This window comes from Protopterus annectens, chromosome 16.part0 (assembly GCF_019279795.1).
Source record: "Protopterus annectens isolate FY-2018-M chromosome 16.part0, PAN1.0, whole genome shotgun sequence".
Classification (NCBI taxonomy): Eukaryota; Metazoa; Chordata; order Ceratodontiformes; family Protopteridae; genus Protopterus; species Protopterus annectens.
The window spans coordinates 94,975,936-94,999,143 of NC_056750.1; the positions used below are offsets into that span (position 1 = coordinate 94,975,936).

The 23,208-nt window shown below is 39.4% G+C and overlaps 1 protein-coding gene across 1 annotated transcript in view; it reads right to left on the reverse strand.

Annotated features, from left to right (window-relative positions):
• Positions 1-23,208, reverse strand: part of LOC122790520 (lysine-specific demethylase 3B-like) — a 1,645,389-nt gene that overhangs the window by 122,206 nt on the left and 1,499,975 nt on the right. The window contains exon 11 of the mRNA XM_044058071.1: positions 3,956-4,108. Within this exon, the coding sequence (XP_043914006.1) occupies positions 3,956-4,108 (153 nt within the window). The remainder of the gene's footprint in view (positions 1-3,955; positions 4,109-23,208) is intronic.

Here is a 23,208-nt window from a genome sequence, read left to right on the forward strand (position 1 = left end):
AAATGTTTTATACACATACTCAGAAGTTGCATATCCAAATCCCTGGCCTGTCCAACTGGTTTGATAGAAATCTTGTCATTAATACCACTCCCCATTGTGTCTTTCAATCTAATTGTAAATTTCAGCTCTGATATTTGTTTTATTGTTGTCTCCCCCTCTTTCATTAGTATATATTCTTTCAAAGACCATATATTTTAACTTACGTGTAACATCATTCAACATAAATGTGCTTAGCTAACTCATTTTATTATAAAGAATGAACTTAATATCTCCACCCTTCCAGCTTATCCAACCCAGGATAGCAAAGTAGAAGTCCTCATAGCTAAATTCCAATTTAACACCAAGAAATCCCTTTACATTACCTGTATTTACTTACCACCAGGTAATAATATACACACTTTAGAAGCCTTTCTCAGCTGGGTATCTACGACTTACCCCCAAGAAACAATAATCCTAGGCGATTTCAACATAGACTGGAAAAGTATCAATGCTGAAAATCCTACCTCTCATATCAACCCTCCATGGTTTCACCCAAACCATCACCTAAACAACAAGAATTAATAAACCTAATAAAAAAAGAGAGTATCTTAGATTGGATACTCAAAGTTAAACAAACTTACAAAGTAGGAACCCTCCCAGATGATGTCAGTGATCACTCTGACTTATATTACAAGAGAAAAGAAAGATTTTCCTAACCTCCCCATCATTAGAATAATACGCTCTACCAAACATTTTAACATACTTATTTCAAAATGAACTCAAGAGAATGCAACTGGAACCCCTTAAAATCCCTTCCTCTTGAAAATGCAGTAATATACTTTAACTTTCTTATCCATTCTTGACAAACATGCTCCCAAACGTACTATCAGAATGAAGTCCAACATAGCCCCAAGGCTCTTTAATGAAACTAAAAATCTAATTCTACTTAGAAACAAAGTCTGGGCCAAATGGAGATGCCATAGAAATAGCTCTGATCATCTTCATTTCTGCCAGCTTAGAAATACTACTAAAAAAGCAATAACTACTGACAAAAAAAAACACTACTACTGTAAACTTCAACAAACTCATCAAAATAATCCAAAAAAGTTCTGGTCTTGTATCAATAGACTGCTTTCCCCAGGTAACTCAAACTCCCACCCCTCTTGATGCTGATCCAGATACCCCCCCACCTAACTGCAAATACCTTCAACTCTTTCTTCACTGACACTATACAATCTCTAGCTAGACAACTAAACACTGATAACTCCAACCTTCCAATCAACCTAGCACACTCCTCCCATAACTTTTAACTACAACCCATCTCTACCTCTCTCATCTATAGACTTATTCATAAACTGAAGCCTTGTACCCCATCTGCTGACAAGCTTCCTTCTCTTATCTCCAAAAAGCAGCCAAGGTAATCGCATACCCTATATCTATACTTATAAATAGGACAATCCAGGAAGGAACCATCCCAGACATCTGGAAAGTCTCCCACATTATCCCTTTACATAAAGGTGGGAACTCTATTGATTACTCTAACTACAGACCAATTGCTCTCCTATCACCCTTAACAGAAATTATGGAGAAATGCATTCACCAACAACTTTTACAGCATCTCTCTCTCCACAACATAATAGCAAGCTGTCAGCATGGCTTTAGGCCTTATCATAGTACTACCACCGCCCTCCTATCCTTTACAGACACTATCAATAGAAACTGCAAAAACAACCTTCTCTCTTCTGCTCTCTTCATCGACCTCTCTAAAGCTTTCGACATGGTTAACCATTCCATCCTAATTAACATTCTTGAATCTCTCTCCTTTGATAACCTAGCCATTAATTGGTTCAGATCTTACCTCAGCAATACGCAACAGGCAGTTCTCTGGGAAAATCAAATTTCTTCCTTGTTACCTGTCACCATTGGTGTCCCTCAGGGCTCCATTCTTGGACCACCACTTTTCTCTTTATTCATTAATGATCTCCATTAGCAATTCCTCAAGCGACCTGCATTCAATATGCAGATGACTCCACCCTTATTTGCTCAGCTTCCTCTCCAACTGAACTTTCTTACCTTACCCAAAACATCTTCAACACAGTAGAAACGTGGTTTACCAGACCTTACCTCCTATTTAATGCCAAAAAAACTAAACTCCTTCTCTTTACTCCCACTACTAGGTCCTCCCCCTTAGACTTCACAATCTCTTCAAATAATGCCACTCTCATCTCACCTGACTCTACTACCAAACTGTTAGGAATAACCATTGACAATAATCTCTCTCTCTTGATCAACATGTTAACAACACCATTAAAATAGTCAACAGAAAAATAGGATCCTTATATAGAATTAAGTCTTTCTTAACCACATCAGCTAGAGCCAAGATCGCTCATTCCCATCTTATCTCAACTCTTCTGTATGCCTCAACTGTTTTTACTAACCTTAAGAAAACTAACCCTAACAAACTTGCAACTTGCTACAATAATATTGCCAGATTCGCTACTGGAAATCCCTTTAGAACTCACCACTGTTCTAACCTGATGCAACTAGACTGGCTGGAATTTCAAAACCATCTGTTAATCCCCCAACTCACAATTGCCCACAAAATACTGTACCAACCCAATAATACCCCTATACTCTCAAAACTTTTAATCCCATATAATAATATCAACTCCCTTCGCTCTTCTAGTAAACTCATTGCCAGCTTAAAGTCTAACACAGCTGGTGACTCTCTATTTAGTAATACAGCAGGAAGGAGCTGGAATCTGCTACCTAGTGATATAACACTAACTACATCATTGCCACTCTTCAAACAAAAACTCAAAAATTACCTCCAAAGTCACTGGGTATTATCCTTGTAGTAAACCTGACTAAATCAACACCTATACCCTGTTTTTTTCCTCTTCTACCTTCTTCCTAACATTTAATAATTAGTCATGTAACTAAGACTATCACTAAACCAAACTATACTCAATGTATTGCTTAAATCCCTCAAGTCTGATGTAAATTATAGTACTTATCTCTTACTAGAGTGCATCTATTCACCTCTATAAGAAAGATTATGTTCTATGTTAACTTTCTGAACTGTCTTTGATCTCTGAAATGTTACACTGCATCATATGATTTTTAATCCTTTTTTACCATGTAATGATATATTTTTAATTTTATACGTTTTTGTTTTTTTTTGTATTTGTGTGGAGCTTTTCTCCCCGGGCCTCTACTGAAAATGGATATATATCCAGCTAGACTAGCCCGGTCAACAAATGTAAAATAAATAAAATAAAGTATTCCTGTAACATGCTTTCTAAATATCTGAGTGTCAAATCTTCCTTTACTGTCCTTCAACATCTTTAAATCCAAGTATTATAGTTCACTACAAGAACTACACATGGTGAATTTAAAAAAAAATCAGTACTACTATTCATGGATTCATGTAATAGTTGTAATGATGCCTCCTTTCCATCTCAAATGAAAAATAAATCGACAAGTCTGTGGTGAACACAAGTCGGCTACGTGGTCTCATGTACTGGTAGTTCCTTGGGGGGGCAAGCCCACCCCGGAACTCCCCCACCCCTTCACACAAATACATGCATAAATGCACACAAACATACACTCTTATAAAACTAATGAAACTATGCAGCTTTCCTAACACAATAAGAAAAAATACTGGACAGCAAAAAAGAACACTTGGAATAGGTATTCTTTTCTTTTTACAGTGGCAAGGTGCATTGTTAACTCACTGACAGAAAAAAGAATATGTACTAAACAGTAAGATGCAGTAAGCAGAATATTTGTTGATTAAGTGCAATACATGCTTGACTTGTCTGCTTACATCATTTCAGATCTACAGTTACTTTTAAAAATAATGAAATAAAGGGTAGTGATTAAATATAAGAAGCTTAAGTTCAAAATGTCACAAACCATTTTATTTTTCTCTGAAACCAAATATACAAACTATAAAATAGACATAAGAACTCACCTATTCTAGGCCTATTTTTTCGTAAACGAAAACAATCAAGACAGACACAGAAGCCGCACTTTCGGCACACCCAATGGATGTTGAAAAGTGTTGTTTCACACACATCGCAGAGCTCCCTTACACCACGTACAGCTCGCTTCCATGCCATTTTTTCTATATTTGAAAGAAAAAGTAAATTAGACACTTGGTCCAGTTACAAAAAGAAGCAATATTTTCTAAACTAAAACTTAATTGTTCACACAGTGATTTTTTTTATTACATTCTAATTCTTTTGTGTTATGTTCTCTTGGAACCTGCCCAAATGATTTTTCTTCAAGCTGCTTTATATCCTTTTCCCATGATGCTGCAACTTGCTCTAAAAACTGAAAAAGAAATACTCCTGGTACACACTGAACACTCCTGCTTTACACATTACTGATCTGTTCCCACCAAAATTATTGGCATTTTTTTTTTTTTTTAAACTATAGTAATTCTCCATACAATTTACAATCTGTTAAACCTGCCAATGCAACATAAAGGCATTAAATATAAAACACAATTATAATGAAGACGACTCCATCTAAAATAAGACATAGAACATGCAAAATAAAAGAAAAAGCGTATCACACAAATTAAGTTACACACACATTACATGAAAATTTGCAGTGAGCGAAATATTTACTTAATTTAAAAGTAAACTTGCAATTCCCTCAAAAGTTTTAATCTGGGCCTAAGTTTAACACACTGACTATGAAACAGATTACAAGACTTCACTTAGTAGCTTGAGCCCTGGAACGGCTAGGAAGCAGGGGTAGGGGAAACAGGAAGTGGGAAGGAGAAGACAATGTCAACTTAAACATCCCATGGAGAGGAACGGAGGTGGTATGGCTTCCTGCACTGCTTCCTGCAATGCTTATCCTGACAGGAGTCTCAAGGAATTTTAAAATAAAACTGTACGGTCAATGAGGCCATGTGCTGCAGATAAGCCATCAGAAGTGTCTACATGTGTGTGACTGCTATCATGAGATCTCCTACAGCAGCAGAACACATGGATGACACTAGACTGAGTGCTTGACACTTGGAGGAGAGAAGGTAAGCATGAACACTGGACAGCCTGCTCCCTGACAGCCAGCTCTCTCCTCCTTGGGAAATGAATGTGCTTATAAAGCTCTTGCCTCAAGTAAAAAATGAATGGGCCATAGGCCTCTTGCCCTGGTCAGGGAACAATTTAGTTGACTTCTACTCCCACTGGATGGAATGGACAGACTGGGTGGAAGGTCGTCTGATGAGGGTAGTGCAGCGGAATTAAAATAAACAGTGCAAATGAAAAATATACAAGCAAAAATTACGGTCAAGTACTCTCTCATGTTGACAGACTGAATACGAGTCTAGTCCAGGACAATCCAGCCTTCAAAAAATTACAGTTGCAACATACTATAAGAGAGACGTTACTGTCATTTTCACTACTGTAGTCCTCACATTTTTGGATATCCAGCCTGCCAGGAGATTGGCTGGACCCTCCTCTGGAGTTGGAAAGCCAGGTCTCAGCAAGGGAACTTCTGTTGTACCTAGGCAAAAAGGTATGAAAAAAATTGTATCTGACTGTCGGGGAGGGTTCCTCTTTACTTCAGCGTCTTATTCACTTCATGGGCAGGGTGGGGTCCTAAATGCTAGCACTTAAAGGAGCACGGAGGATCGCAGTCTTCACATTGTCTAGCAAAGGCATGGTTCTCTGCCAGGCACATATGCTAACAACTGGCCTAACAGCTGTTGCCCTGCATGATGTGCCCAAACCATCACAGCTATATTTCTTAATATGCTTAGAAACTTGGAAAGAAAGTTCACATAAATCCAGCAAGTACTGCCACAGGTCTTAATCACCCCTACTTTAGTCCTCTCCTGATTCGAAGGGTTTGCTGATAAAGTCACATGGAGCAATCACTTTAAAGCTCTGAAGGAAAGAGTAGAAGCAGTATACAACTCCTTACCTCATCTATCAAGGGTTCTATTATCATTGCCATTTGGGATATGCTTCCTGGTAGGAGCCAAGACTGCTCTCTTTCTAAGATCCATAGATACCACATCTGTATCAATTATTGTGCTCTTTTACAGAATAGTTACAGGAATCCCTGCCCGTGTAAAAATAGCAGTTTCTAAAAACAGAGGGGAAAAGACTCTGGCTCCACTGATGTATTAAGAAATGCATCTTCCAGGAAATCTGCCACTGGAAGAACAGCTACTAATCTACGATAAAAAACTCATGAAAGCCCTTTATTTAAGATGGGCTTCACAATACTTCATGGATTCTCATCAGAAAGTTTCCTTCATCGCATGAAGGGCATCTCCACAGGAAAAGTCCACTGATGGTGAGGCTGAGAACAGGGTGCCTTAGACGGTCAAATCTAGGCTCTCTGCCAATGGGAACTTTCTCACATAAGGATTGCATCAGTTAGCAGAGACAGACTTCTCCAGTGGAAGATTCATCCTTCTCTTCCTAAAAAGGGTTCTAGTCACTAATGGGGAATCTAGCTCAGATCTCAACCTAATAAAAGACATAATTTCAGCTGTCTGGACATAGGAATCTGAAGATGAAAGGAAGGATGTACATTGGGCTGAGGCAAGCTGGCCTGCACCAGCTCAAATTTCAGTGCCTTATGCTTCCCAAGACAGGGAACAACATCTAAGGTCTCCACCCAAAAGAACGAGGAGGATTGGGATTACCCAATTAGAAGGGGGATTTCAGAGCTACACAGTTAAGGCTCCTATACATTGCACAAGCAAATACCTATACTTCAACAAAGTGGCAAGTGATGATGAAACAGAGGAAAGCTCTCAAAACAAGGACAGGCTGCGAATCTGGATGCAGACTTAAGAACAGCAATAATCATACATAATATTATATTCATAAAGTAGCAGTAAGTATTCTAAGAATTAAGCCAACAAGGGAATGGATAAAGGAGATTCTGCCAATAAGGATGACTGCAATTAGGGATACAGACAATAGGCAACAGGGGGATGGAATCTATCGGAGAAAACTGGCAAAGGAATCAAGGCACTGGCAAATAAGTAGCAGGGAAAGGTAACAGAATGGGAAGATACCAAAAATTTATTTGGACAGCAGGTTAGAGGATTGCATTCCCTTATCAAGGATTGATATTAGAGTATAGGCAAAGAGAAAGAAATGGGGGGTAAATGAAACACTAGCACTGGTATAGTTTTCTGTGAAATCTAAAACAGAAGCTGTTGTTAAAAAGGGAATAATTAGTAGAGCATATAAAATATGGCATAACAAGTGTAAGACTCAAAGGAGGTTAGAAAGGATTGGGAATAGAAACTGGATATGCAATTCACAAAGAAGCAATATGTGGGGATATAAGTTTGTCTGCTAAATACGCAATGAAAAACCTACAAGATTTAAAATTTTTGCTTGAAAATGTTTACATACAGGTTTTATACCCCAAGCAGACTCTAGAGAATGTTTCCTCAGGTAGACAACAAATGCTGGAGGTGTGGGGAAGAAAGAGGTAAATGGGAACACTTTCTTGGAGTGTAATGAGGTGGCAGTCTAAGTTTACCTGCAGACAACTATCACAGATACTGGGTGAGCAAATTGGCTTTAGGGAAGTGATTTTTCTGAAATAATAATCGGAATTGCCTAGACATAGTAATGCCTTGCTGAGTAATTACAACGGCTGCAAAAAAAAAAAAAAAAAAAAAAAAATTTGCTAGGAAATGGAAATCTAAAGCAAATGAACTACAAGTAGTGAATTCAGAAACAGAGATAAAACTGGAACTGAGATCTTTAGAAAAGGGTAGGAGCAAATTACACAGGAAAAAAGGGGAACTGTGGGAACAATACATACAGTGGAGGAATGAGGTTTAAAAGAAGGCAGGATTTGAATGAGCTATGTAATTAATGCAACTGATATATGTTTGCAACTAAAATTATGTCAAAATGTTCTGTGATGTAAAATTAGACGTCAATATGGTTTGTTTTCATTTATATACATGTATGACTCCTATGTCATAACTGATAATTTAATGTTTCTTGTTAAAAAATGTATTGGGGAGTAAATAACTCAGGACAGAAAGTTAACAGAATGGGAAGAAGCCAACAAGACACCTGGACTGCAGGCTGCAGAATGCATTCCCTGTCAGGGGTTGATGTCAGAGTACACACAAAAAGAAAGGGATAAGAGAACCCAAACTGAAAGACCTGCACTGGTAGAGTTTTTAACTGAATCTAGAACAGAAGCTGATGCTAAAAAAACAGATAATTAGTAAGGCATGTAAAATACTGTACAATAACTGTAGGAATCACTCAGAGGTTAGAAAAGATTGGGAAGAAAGATTGGATAAGCAATTCATAAAGAAACAAAGGGAAGACATATGTATGACTCCCAAATATGCAACAAACTCGAAGATTTAGCATTTTTGCTTGGAAGCAGACTAATTTTTCCTCGGGTAGATGGCGAATGTTGGAGATATGACAGAGAAGAAAGAGTTAACTGGAAACATAAGTTTTAGGAGTGTAGTGAGTTGGAAGACTTAAAAAAAATCCCCTACGAAGTACTCTGTCAGAAATATTGGGTGAGCAAATGGGTGTAACCAGGGAATTGATTTTTTTACCCCAGCAGGAATACAGGTTCTGAACTGCCTAGGTGTACACAGTAAAGGCCTTGTTAAGTTTAATTCTGGTATCTGCCAAAAAAGCAATTGTTAGAAAATGGAAATCAAAGTCTAAACCAACTGTACACGAAGTGCTCAGTATGGTAACACAGACATAAGTCCGGGAGGTGAGATTTTTTAGAAAAGGGTAGTAGCAAATTACAAAAACAAAAATGGAAATTGTGGGAAAAATACATGCAAAATGTACTGAAGGAGGAGTGAAGTTTAGGAGAATGTAGGAACTCATCAATCTATGTAATGGTGAATTGATAAATATTCAAAAGATATGTTTGCAACAGGGAATATGTTATCATAGGAGATTACTAGGCTATCGACCTGGAGGTCATTTTAAGTCTAGCCATTTCAACCCAATATATCATAGAAGTGCAAGTCAATACCCAAGATTGCATTTAGTGATGATTGCCCATGTCGAGGAAGGTTGTGGGCGCTATCCCCACTTTGTTTTCTTTTATACAAATGTATGTTTCCCTGTGTCTTAAATGTTAATTCAATAAGATAACATTAACATTTGATTTCTGCTCGTGGGTAGATAAAGCTTGGTTCTATTAGGTAATTACCTCAAATGTAGATATCCATTTTAAGTAGCTTCATTATTTCAGCAATAACTCTTGGAAATACTGCCTTGGAGAAACCCAAGACCAGCCCGAAAAAGAGAATTTCACATCTTGACCTCCAACATAAGGATGTTGGTAGAGTAAAGGGTCTTCAGCCAGTGCCATTTTCAGGTCTTTCTTTAGCCTGTCAGAAATCATACTCTCTCCAGGGTACCTGAAGCAAGACATGCCCAAACTCGTCTCCAGACTGCAAAAGGGGAGCTAGAGGGAAGGACCTACAAGGAGGCTGGAAAAAGATAGTGAGGAGAAAAATAACCACCAACTCTAAGGAATGCAACAGTTATTTACCGTTATTTTCTGGTTACGTAAAGAAGAGAGAGATTTATGGCTTATTTATAAGTGAGTGCAGACACCACTTAATGCATAAATGTGGGAGTGATGCAGAGAGTAACTCAGTCTATGTAAAATCAACAGGGTTCTTTATACATTAAGGATGAAGTTCACAAGTAACAGTAGCAGAAGTTTGAACTTCTAGGAATGTGGTTTTCTAGGTGAACATCATGATGTCAGCTGAAGGAGCAGGCTCAAAAGGTGAAAGCTTATGGTTTTCCAGCACAAAGCTGGTATCCTAAGGAGGAGCCTTTTTTTTTAGGGGGGGGGGGTGCAGCCTCAGGCACAGAATTTCTTTTATGAACTGCTTCACTACTGGTGGAGACAATATAAGGGTGCCCAAAGACAAAGTACGGATAGCTGAAGCATATGTTTTAATGGAGACATAAGACTGTCCTTTTTTGCAGAGTTCCAAGAGGTAGCCAAGGACATCAGGCAGGCTGGCTTGGACAGGGTGCTGTCATCTGCTAAGGCACCTATGAAATAAAAATGACCAGTTAGAATTATCAGATTTCTTGGTACTATGACTTATGGCTTCATAAGATGTGCAAAAATTCCACTGGAAACAAATGTCTGGAGAGGATGACTGCTAGATCATTCACCCTGTCGGTTTCATTGTGTTTGAGTGAGTGCACTGTAGAGCTCTTAACTTGACTGAGTAGGCCCACCAGCTAGGTATACACATGCCTGGTTCTTCCACGGCCAAACTCAGCAGCAGACAAAACTAGTACTGCCCAAGTTAAAAAGGAGACACTATGACCACTTCTGGCCTGTCCTCCCAGAGCTTCTGTATTATCCTCTGGATAAGGGTTGGGAAAGGAAACAGAAGATATCTGTCCTCCATATTCCCTTCTCTAGGGCTCTTGTGTTACTTCCTGAGCAGCCTGTTTTGACAAGAATCTAGTTGGTCTACTTCCGGCATAACCAATTTGAGTTATTTGAAAGAATAATTCTCTGTTTACCATCTTCGCATTTGGGTACAAACATGTTCTGTTGAGTGCACATGCAATGTTTTTCTCCCACCTTGGGAGGTACTGGGCCCAAAAAGTTTAGATCCATGTATTGAGCAAGCTCCTACATCTGCATATCCAGCATGCACAAGAGGCATTGCAGGGTGCCTCCTTGGTTACCGACAATCATCACTGTGTGCAGTAGCCCTAATATCTTTTAAGTGCAACCAGAGCAGTCAGGACTGCCACACTGACATGTTTAAGTATTCTGGTTTTCCAAGTGCCCTGTACTAACCCCCCCTCCCCAAGAAAGCAGTGCCAAGCCATGTCTGAATAATCTGTTAGGACAGGGTGCTTAGTACTACCCTAGGGGGGACTCCCTAACTGGTCTCAGTGGCTATCAAATATCACTGCAGCTCCTTCCTGAGTCATGGAATAAGGGACATAGGAGTCTGAAGAGAACACTGATGCTGGCACTGATGTTTTAGGTATTACTTCAGTTTTCTTACATAAAGTACGGCTAACAAAATCATTAGTCTGCATGATGCCCATGAAGCCTAAAAGCCTCAGAAACACTGTGGCTGAGATAGTTCCCTGTTTAGACATGTCCTGAAAGTACAGACACAGGAAAACGTGACCTTTTATTGGGCAGTAAGAGTCCCCAACGGGGTACTTAGCTTTTTAGAAGTCTTCGGTAGTAGTAATCTCTGGTTCTGACCGACCGGCACTTGCGAACAGCTTCTGCTTCGGGCACCACGTGGCAAGAAAGACTGAGGAAGATGGCGTCGGCTGATACCTTTATACCCGAATAACTGCAGCTATGACGTCGGGTGAAGTGCAACATCAGCAGAGGACAGACCCAGACTTTGGAATCCGGCCGACCGAAGGGCTGCCTGACGACAGGACAACCCATTTGTAAGGACTGCAGATGCATCCTTGAAGGACATCGTGACCTTTTATTGGGCAGTTTAAGAGTTCCCCAGCAGGGTATTTCACTGAATTCCTCTGGCTTTGGGACTAAAACACACTGAAATGTGCAGTGGTACAGGACCTCTGACTTCAAGAAAAAGACCTGAAGATGGTGCCAGCTGATTACACATTATAATACAAACGTCTTGATGTGAGAGGGCAAGAATTCTGCTGGACTGTGAGGAAATGGCAGACACTCTGGTATTTGGGTCATCCTCAGGAATTTCTGCAAAGCAGAAATTCCCAAAAGCTATTACTGCAACAGTGAAATATGAAGATCAAAAAAGTACTGTTTTGTACCTAACATAAATGTAGATGTCCGATAGATATGCAACTGCAGTCCTTGCATATGGGTTTGTCCTGCCTCAGGCAGCCCTCGGTCGGCCGGACTCCAAAGTCTGGGTCCGACGTCGGCTGATGTCGCCTCCTCCCCGACGTCAGAGCAGCTGGGGTATAAAAGTATCAGCCGACGCCATCTTCCTCAGTGTTTCTTGCCCCAGGTGCCCTCCAAGGAATGTTAAAAATTAGAACTGGATAAAAAAATTCCAGACATACACAATAGCAATAAACAGATACACCATAACAGATATCCCCAGCTAAGTATAAAAGGAGGAAAGTGGACCCAATGCACAGAGGGGAAGGAGGGAGGGAAAACCTGACTGCAGTTGCATATCTATCGGACATCTACATTTATGGTAGGTACAAAACTGTACTAAGTCCTTCAAGAATGCAACTGCAGTCCTTACATATGGGTTGAATACCATAGCCAAGCTGGGGGTGGTAGGCTCTAAGTTAAGGATGGTGTAGCCAAAATGCCCTGCAGGACTGCCGAAGCAAAGCCCGCTCGGGATCTGGAATATAAAGGGAGGTTGTAGTTTTTGGAAAATGTATGCACGGAGCTCCATGTAGCAGCTTCTAGAATGTCCTTTGTAGCCACCCCTCTTAGGAAGGCTGTGGAGGTGGCTGTAGCTCTGGTGGAGTGTGGTCTGACATTGGCTGGCACACCCTTTCCATGGTAGGAATAACACAATCTGATGCAATGTCCAACCCATTTTGAAATTGTTTGTTTGGAAATTGCTTTTCCTTGTACTCCAGGAGCGTAAGCTACAAATAGTTGGTCAGACTTTCTGTTGGCCTTTGTTCTGTCCAAGTAGTAGCGTAGTTGTCTGTGAATGTCCAAAGTGTGCAGCAGCTTTTCCCCTTTATTTTGAGGATTGGGGAAGAAAGTAGGCAGGTGAATTGCTTGATTTAGAGACACCCTGGATATCACTTTTGGCATAAAAGAAGGATTGGTTGTTAAAGAAACCCTGCCCTGATGAAAAATGACGAATGGAGGTACTGCCATGAGGGCATGTATCTCCAAAACTCTTCTTGCTGAGGTTATTGCCAACAGGAAAACTGTTTTCCAGGAAAGAAAATGCAATTCTGCAGATGCGGCTGGCTCAAAGGGAGGAAGAGTTATTTTTTCCAACACGAAATTGAGGTCCCATGCAGGCACTGGTGGTTTTCTGGGAGGTTTGATATTCTTTACCCCTCTTAGAAATTGTCTTGGCAAAGGATGTGAGAACACAGGAGGATCGGTGTTGTATCTTGCTGAAATTGCTGAAGCGTGTATTTTTATGGAAGAATAGGAAAGTCCATTATGCAGCATGTCTGCCAAGTATTCCAATATCTGTGGAATGTTCATTACTGATGCATCCTGTCCCTTGTTGGTATTCCAAATGCTGAATCTCTTCCATTTGGCTGAATAAGCTTTTCTGGTGGAAGGTCTGCGTGCTTCTAATAATATCTGTTGAACTTCCTTGGAGAAAGAGATATGGGGAGAAATCATGGGACCCTCCAAGCTGTCAGCTGCAGAGTTTGCAAGTTCGGATGGACCGTCCTGTAATTGTGCTGAGTCAAGAGTTGAGACCATATAGGCAGGGTCCACGGTTTGGTGCAAGTTATGCTCCTTAGTAGTGGATACCAGTGCTGTCTTGGCCAATCTGGAGCTATTAAGATGCCTATCGGTTGCTTTGCTTTGATCTTCAGTAACACCTTGGTCATCAATGGTAGAGGTGGGAATGCATAGATTGTTAGAGAGTTCTAGCTGAATGAGAGAGCATCTATTTTCCAGGCTTGTGGATGATGTGACCTCGTGCAGAACTTTTTCAGATGATGATTTAGGTGGGAGGCAAAGAGGTCTACGTCCGGCCTCCCCCATGCAGAAGTTATTTGTGCAAAAATGTCTGGATGCAACATCCATTCGTGTGGATCCAGGATGTTTCTGCTTAGACTGTCCGCTAGAACATTGTCCCTGCCCGGAACAAACTGGGATTGGAGCTGTATGCTCAGTTTCAGGGATTTTTCCCAAAGAGTCATTGTTAGTCTGCAAAGGGGGTAAGAATGAGTACCTCCCTGCTTGTTTATGTACCACATAACAGTGGTGTTGTCTGTCTTTATTAGTAGATGACCTTGCTGAAGATATTTTCCTAAGGCCTCGATTGCATGCATTACTGCTAACATCTCTTTTTGATTGATGTGCCCATGTACTTCCTGGGGAGTCCATTGCCCTTGAATACATCTGCCCTCCATGTGCGCCCCCCCATCCATGGTCTGAGGCGTCTGTTGTAATGGTTTGGCTTGTTTGAGGCTTGTTGAAAGGCATACCTTTGTTTAACTGGCTTGCTTGGGTCCACCACAAAAATTCCCTTTGTAGACATGGGATGAGTGGGATAATTGCTTCTAAGTTGCGGCTGTGTTGAGACCATAAACCTTTTAGGTACCATCGTAGTTTTCTCATGTGTAGTCTTGCCAGTGGAATCAGTAGAATGCAAGATGCCATGAAACCCAGGGCCTGCAGGATTTTCCTTGCAGTCATCTGGGTGAGCTTTGCTAGGCTTTTGAAGTAATGTGGTAGTTGTTCTTGCTTCTCTTCTGTGAGGTAAGCCATTTGAGATTCTGTGTCTAGTTTGGCTCCTAAAAAAGTTATTTGTTGGGATGGCAGTAGTCGATTTTTGTAAGTTCACGAAAAAAAGCACTAAAAACTAGTAAAACGATAAAAAAGTGGATCGCAACCAGAACTTCTCGTAACTATTTATTAAGAACAATAGAACAATATATTCCTTCACTTAGCGCTTTAACCCGTTCACATTACGGGTTTCATCAGAGTGAAGAATTTTTAGAGCAGCTACTTTAAATAGATAACACTGTCCAAAACACATCAATTAATTAATTAACTCATTAACAATTAAAATAAGACAGCTGTCTTAAAAAGTTTTTTAAAATTAATACAAAAAAGTGTGTTTACTGAAAAGCTGTACAATGTTAAATAGTGGTTTCTATGTAAGGAATAGTTTCTATATAAAAAAAATTGTATCAAGTACATTAAAGTTATATTCTTAAAATGTGACACACAAGAATTATATCCATAGCATATGTAAAAATACAGTATAAAATCTACATTAAAAAGGCCCTTTGTATATGTATGTATGTGTGTGAAATAAAATAAATGTTAGTGAATGTTTTATCTTCCTTAAATAATTCTATAGAATTAGTATAAAAATGTTAATAAATATTAATAAATAATAATGTCAATATTAATGTTAATAAAAATATTAATAAAAATATTAATAGTAAGTTCAAATTTTTAAATATTCCTGATACAATTAATGTTAGACTAAATGTTATAAGATTTTAATTTTAAATAACAAGCAATAGAAGTGTGTTCGTTAATACCTGGTGGGTTACATGCATTTAACCTCAACTGCCAGAGACACTCCTTTAATTCTAACAGACTGTTAACATCTCCTTCTTTAATACAATTTTGAGGTATTCTGTCAATAACAAAAAATAGAAATTTCTTAAAATCTGTACATGCTGTACTATGCATATAAAGAGAATTAGTGTTTTTTTTGTTTTTAATATCTCTGTTGTGTTCAGTAATTCTTTCCCTAAGCTTCCTAATGGTTTTACCTATATAGTATGCCTGACAAGTTAAACAAGTGGCTAAGTATACTACTAATTTCGTATTACAATTTACATGCCCAGGACATGTAACAGTCCGATTAAAACCTTTAATGGTAGCATAAGGTCCATCGTTTATATATCTACAACATCTACAAAAAACACATTTTCTCATTTGAGAATTTTTGTGTAATGTTTCATTTTCAAAATAATCCTTCAAATTTTTACCTCTACTAAAAACAATTGTAGGATCATTACCTATACTGTTCAAAATCTCTATTTGATTGTTAAACAAATTCTTCCATGTCTCCTTTATACTTTCTGACATTGTTTTAATGTTACTAGTATAAGGTAAAACTAATGCACATGAATTTTTTAGGCCAGTTTTATTGTTTTCTAATTTATTCTGACACATGCCATATTTTAATATAGGCTTAAAGTTAGTGTGTCTTTTTTCTTTTACTTCCCTTTTAATTTGATCAAGTAGTTTATTTGGATAACCTCTATCCACAAACATGTTTGATAGAATATCTATCTGTTGAAAAAACTCACCATCCTCACTAATAATCCTTGAAAGCCTCACCATTTGCCCCTTAACCAAATTGCGCTTTTGGAAATAGGGGTGACAGCTTTTAAAATGATGATAGGAGTTAGAAAATGTCTTTTTATGATAAATGTTCGATTCTATCTTTCCTGTTGTTTTCCTAAGTTTTATATCCAAATATTCACATCCTTCTTTACTAATATTATATGTGAACTTTAAAAATGTGGTAGTACTCTCTAAGTATGTAACAAATTCTTCCATCTCTTCTGGTGTACCTTTCCAAAACAATAAGATGTCGTCCAAAAATCTTAGATACATATCTACTTTTGACCAAAAACTACTAGTGAAAACTTTCTCTTTCTCCCACATGGCCAAAACTAAGTTCGCGTAGACAGGTGCACATCTTGCACCCATTGCTACACCCGAACTTTGTTTATAGTATTCGTCCGCAAACTGAAAAAAGTTGTTTTCAAGAACCATTTCCATAAGTTCCACCAATAATTTCCGTTTTGTTGTACTAAAATTACCAAAATTTTCTAAACTGGCCTCAAACAATTGCAGTCCTTCTTCAAGAGGTATTACGGAAAATAAATTAATGTCAATTGTAACAATAAGGGTGTTTTCTAAGTCTGTCTTGTCGTATTCTTTTAAATTTTCTAAGCAATTCCAAGAATCCTTCAATATGTGTTTAATGTTTTTCACTACATCACAACAATTAACATCAATGTAGCGTGCTATTGCTTCAGTTTTAGATTTTGCTGACACTATAGGTCTGAACGGTGGGTTTGAAATGTTTTTGTGTATTTTAGGTATCCCAAATAAGGATGGGGTGATCGGGTATTCCACTAATAAATAATCATATTCTTCTTTCGTAATACTACCTTCAATGAGCAAGCCATATAATAACCAATCAATCTTTGTATAAGCTTTTAACATATCGTATCTTGAAACTGCTATACAAGTCAGATCATCACTTAACATGTGAATCATTTTATGCTGGTAGTCCAAATTGTTCATAATCACCACCCCACCCCCTTTATCTGGTTTCATAATTCTTAAGTCATTAGACATACTTAATTCTCTAAGACAGTTTCTTTCTGCTACTGTTAAGTTGTCCTCTGTTAGATATGTTTCTTTCCATGCTTTTCTTATTTGTATCTCACATAGCATTTCAAAAAGGTAAATAACAGGATTACTAGGTGGTATGAAAGTACTTGACCTTTTTAATGTAAAATTCCTAGTTTCTGTTATCAGATCAGTGTCAGTCCTACTTTTAAAAAACATTTTCAAATTTAATAATCGAATATAAATTTTTAAGTTTAACAAAACATTTCCAATGTCTACCTTAAAATTAGGAATAGATTTAAAACCTTTTTTAAAAAGTGATACATCGTTTTCACTTAATGGTTTTTCTGTGTAGTTATATACAGAAAATCCACCGTCTGTAATATCACATTTTAAATCGTTGTCGTTCTGTGTTAAAAGAACTTCTTCACTACTATTCAAGTCCCTAAAAAGAAAAAAATCAATTTCACACGTGTTTGTGAATGTTTGAGCAATTTCATTCAATGAGTTTTGTGCTCTTTCTTTAAATTTTTCAACTTCATCGTCATTTGTTTTGTCAACACAACTTTCGGTTTCATTTTCCCTATTATCAGCTTGTAATACCAGTATTTTGTTGTTATTCAGTATTCCTGCCTGAATCTGTTCCTGTAATTTTGCTGAGCGTATCCCCCCTGCCCTCGGTAACGCTCCTTCAAGCGTTCTGATCTCCGAAGGGCAGGCTCTTCTAAAAAATGCTCATCTTCTAAATTGGCCTGTTCATCCTGAACTCCTGTATTTCTTCGAAATTCTGTTCTAAGCATCATGTTGTTGTTGTTGTGCGTCACATTTGTGTTACCGTTATAATATAATAAAGTAGCTGCTCTAAAAATTCTTCACTCTGATGAAACCCGTGATGTGAACGGGTGAAAGCGCCAAGTGAAGGAATATATTGTTCTATTGTTCTTAATAAATAGTTACGAGAAGTTCTGGTTGCGATTTTTGTAAGTTGACTGTGTATCCCAAAGCCTGTAGTAATAATTCAAGTTTTTTGCAAAGGCTTGTTTGCTGTCCGCTTGTATAAGGCAGTTGTCCAGGTAAGGGTATATTTGTATCCCCTGGAGTCTGCAATGTGCAATTACTGATGCCAGGCATTTCGTGAATACTCTGGGCGCAGTAGATAAGCCAAAGGGCAATGCTGAGAATTGACAATGCTCTGACCCTGCAAGAAATATGAGGTATCTTCTGCAACTGTGTCTGATTGGGACATGCAGGTATGCCTCCTTGAGGTCCAGAGTAACCAGCCAAGACCCCTTGCCCAGCATGGGAAGGAGTTGCTGTAGCGTCAGCATTTTGAATTTTGGTACAATGAGAAAAGTGTTTAGAGCGGGCAAGTCCAGTATAGGTCTCCATTGCTTTTCTTTTCTTGGAACAAGGAACAGTCTTGAGTAAAATCCCTGGCCTTGTTCCTGAGGAGGAACCTTTTCTATTGCTTTGATTTGTTTCAGCTTTGAAATTTGTTCAAATGCCTCTGCCCTTTGATTTTGTGGCAGGTTTGGCATGCCTTGTCTTGTTGGTAACGTATGGAAGTGGAACCTGTAGCCTTGGTCTATTATGTCCAGAATCCATTTGTCCTTTGTTAAAATGTGCCAGTTTTTTGAAAATAAGGATAATTTTCCGCCTAAAGGTGCTTCTCTTTGAGCCTTGGTCGGCGGTGTCAAAGGCAAGTCACTGTGATTGTCCCTGTGGGGCAGGGGAAGTCCCTGCGCCACCTCTCTGATTAGTCGGTTGCCATTGGCGTCCCCTGTAGGAGCCTCTGTATTGCCCTCTTCCTCGGACACGCCTGTTTTTTCCCCTTTGAAATTTGTCAGTGTCCGTAAAGGACCAATTCTTAGAAGGCCAATTCCTGCTGAACCTAGGAGGCTGAACCTGGAGGAAATCCTTGACTGTGTGCATCGATTTAGCCTTTTCCTCAATGGATTTCAACACATCCTGAGCATTAGTACCAAATAGCTTGTGCTTTTCCAGAGGTGCATCTAGAAGCTTTGCTTTAACATGATCTGGTAATGCCTGTTCTTTTAACCATGCATGTCTACGTATGACCGCCCCCGTCATAGCTGCCCTACATGAAGCTTCCAATGCATCATATCCACACTGAAGAAAATGGTTGCTAACCTGCTGTGTGTTGTGAACCACATCCTGCAAGGCCTTCCTATCTAAAGGCTCAGGAGAGGCTAACTTTTTCTGAGGCTAACTTTTTCTCCAAATCATCCATCAAGAAATCCTGATACTGAAACATATGAAAAAGGCAACTGAGGGCTCTCAGACAGAGTGGTGGAGGTATAAACCTTTTTGCCCCACCTCTCCAGGGACCTAGCTTCCCTGACTGAGGGCAAGGGATTCTTGGCCGTGGATGTAGTAACCCCTTTGGGCCCCTGAGAAATTGTTTCTAGATCAACAGCTTGGGCCTTAAAGAAATGTTTGTGAGTTTCAGGAACCCTGTAGTATCTGTCCGGCTTGACTGGAGCAGGGGGGAGAGAATCAGGAGAAGCGCTCGAATCTGAGTACACATCATCCAAAACATCTAGCACTGGAGGGATAGCTAAAGGCCTGTGTTGTGGTAGCTTAAGGAAGGTACGAAGCCGTTTCCTGTAATCGGAATATTCCTGGCCTTGCCACTGAAAGTGCTCCCTCATGGAGTGAAGAACTTCCCCAAAAGAAATATCCTCAGGAGGAGAGGCAGAGGGGATAGAATCCTCCGCATCTGAATCCTCGTAGGCCTGGAAGGGCTCTTCCTGGGTATCTGAGTGATCAGAGTCACCAGAGGCTTCATCTGAAGAAAGGGTGTCTGTATGCTCAATCCTGGGCCTTTTGTCAGAAGGTGGCCGAGATCCTCTTTCAGGATGGGCCTGGGAACCTCTGATTAAGGAAATTAAAACTGCAGCTAAAGACATGATTTGTTTATCAGTAGTGGGCTGAGGCAGAGCTTTAGGAGGGTGAGACTTAGCCTGGCTAGCAGCCTTAGCACGTGTATAGGCCTTGATAGACACAGACATAGGGGGCCTAGCTGCCCCACGTGCTGGAGTAACCTTGTCCACTGGTATGGTCTCCGGTAAATCTTGGGCTTCAGAATCTGGAGGAAAATCAACAACCGGCACCGGCGCAGGCTCCAGGGCCGGAGTGATCGGTAAAGCGGTGTCGTCGGTCCAGAGCGGTGGAGCAACCGCCTCAGAAGAGACCGATGCACTCGCGGTTATTTTTGGCGTGGTGTCGGTGGAAGTCGCGGGCCGAGGATGTCGGTCCCGGTCCTTCCGTTTTTTTTGGAAATATGAGGTGTTGGTTGTTTCGACGACATGGTATAGGAGAATTTGTCGCCAAAAAAGTCTTCAGCAAACTCTGCCCGGCGCCTGAGGGTGCGCTTATTGAAGCAAGCACGGGCAGCACAGGCCGAGATGTTGTGGTCTGGGCCAAGGCAGGGGAGGCAGTAAGAATGGAAATCCTTATGAGGTATTTGTTTACCACAAGACAAACAGTCATTAACTTTTTCAGTTTTTTCTGACATCGGCTGAGGCAAGAAAAAGATCCCCAATGGGGTACTTAGCTTTTTTGATGACTTCGGATACAAAAAACACAGGAGCTGACCGACCGGCACTTGCGAACTGCTTCTGCTTCGGGCATCGCGCGGCAAGAAAGACCGAGGAAGATGGCGTTGGCTGATACTTTTATACCCCAGCCGCTCTAACGTCGGGGAGGAGGCGACATCAGCAGTCGGACCCAGACTTTGGAATCCGGCCGACCGAGGGCTGCCTGAGGCAGGACAGCCCATATGTAAGGACTGCAGTTGCATTCTTGAAGGACATCATATGTTGCCTCCAATAACTTCCTCACAAAGATACTAGGGATATCTCCTTCCAATTCCGTAGTCATGATGCAAGCATCTGACACCAGAGAGTCTTCGCACTCCAACACCGACCTGAGCAAAATCCTTAACTCAGTTAACAGCTTCTCAAAAAGTTTTAAACTATGAAATTAAACCCACAAAATCCCTAATTTTCCCTCTCAATCCATTAGGTCATACTGAATCATATTTTCCTGATTCGGAAATAAAATTAAAATACTCCCTAAAATACTTAAGGATATCCTTTGAACATAACTCAAAACTATTCATGCAGAATAATTTACTAAGATATGGACAGACATAGAACAAGTTATCCAGAGATGGGGGAAAATGAATCTATGCTTTCTTTTGAAAGCAGCAATTATAAAACTGAGTACTCTCCCAAGATTATTTCAACTCAATGCAACAAATTTAACAGTTCAGAAAAAAACTTCTTTAAGAAACTAGATATGTTTATCTGGTACACTAAGTGTTAGAATCAGCTATCAGAAGTTAATGTATCCTAAGGAAAAGGGAGGACTGATACTGCCTGACTACTTTATATTATGCTGCAGTATGTTCAAACAGGATCAATCAACTTGCTGTATATAATCCCAAGGGCAAAGAATGGTCTCCACTATGAATTAAACTATGGTATGACTACGTCAAAAACAATAAAATCAATGCCAAAGCAAATCTAAAAGATAGCAGATTTAATATCTTGTTAAAACAAAGAATAATTAGATTTCAAAAAAAATGATGGACGCACTAAACTTAAATACTTTATATCCTGTTACAAACAATACATCCGAATCCAAACCTTAGTTTAAATAACGACATGATAAACTTGGACTATCCACTCATTAAGAAAAGCAATGTTTGGGATATTTACAGACATAGGAAAAAATCTTTAGAGGATACAAGTAATATCAAACCTTCCGAAATTGCATCATAATGCAAAGGCAAATTTGAGAACTTTGGACTTCAATAGCAGCAGATTTTCAAGTAAACAATAAAGACATATGTATAATACATTATGGAACTTACTAACTTTAAGGAAAAAAAATGCTATTCAATACATATAGCCTAATAGTAATCCCTTAGATATCAATCTATTTTGTATTCAAACTATTGGGCTGAAAAGCTCAAAGAAATTACTGAAAAGCAAAACACTACATCCATCAAAACATTAAAATTAATCCCGTTTAAGAAACTCATGTATACTCAACTTGGGCGGCGCAGTGGTCCAGTGGTAGTATTGTCGCCTCATAGCAAGAGGTTCTCTGGTTTTATTCTTGGCTGGAGTGCCTTCTGTGTGGAGTCTGCATATCCACCCTGCGTTCGTGTGGGTTTCCTCCAGGTGCTGCTGTTTCCTACCACGTCACAGACATGTCTGGAGCGTTTCTCCCCGGGCCACTGCTGAAATCCGTCTTCGTTCCAAGTCAGACTTTCCCAATAAATCAATTTTAAATAAAATAATGATAACTAACGATGCTTACTTTACTTTCAACTTGGAACTTTTATCAAATTGTCAGTGCTGCTACTCACAAATAGCAGACCTACTCCACATCTGCAGCTGTGAATGTACTTTTAAATTACAGTGCTCACTGACAGACTAGAGAAGACGGGATATCAAAAATCCACACTATCATGGGAATTCGAAACTTTGCACATCACCTCTCAAAAATTACCCAAACTTAATCTGCATATTCTATATACCCTCTTCTCTTCAGTACAATTGCAGAACTTGTTAGATCGAATCAAATTGTCATGGGAGGGCTTCAGAAGTACGGCAATGAAGTACACAACAGCACAAACTGACAACGAATAATACAAGTAAGCGCTCCTACTTTCTAGAATACTGGAGTCTTCTCCAGGATCATATTTTAAAAGGATAGATAGATGAGAAATGGCAAATTATTGTGAATGTAAACTGAAAAGGGCATAGGACATTAATTCGTGTCTCTAATCTAAACCTCATACATAGCAGTCATGAACAGTATATAAACTCTGACAGATATTAAATCAGAACTTGACCTCATGTAGCACTTCTTGTATAAACTGTATACAGAGTACAATCTGGATTGTGTACTTCGTTGCAACACTGAAAACTGTCTTGCAACAAGATTTACCTAAATATGACTAACTCTTCTACAACGTAACTGAATAGTGGCCTGTAAAATGACTTGGAACCTGAAATACGCAAACAGATGAAAAATAAAATATTCGAAAAAAGATTATACCAATTACTGACAACTGTTGAAACCTTTTTTTGTACTGTATTATTATTTGTGGTGAGGGCAGGATACTGCTAC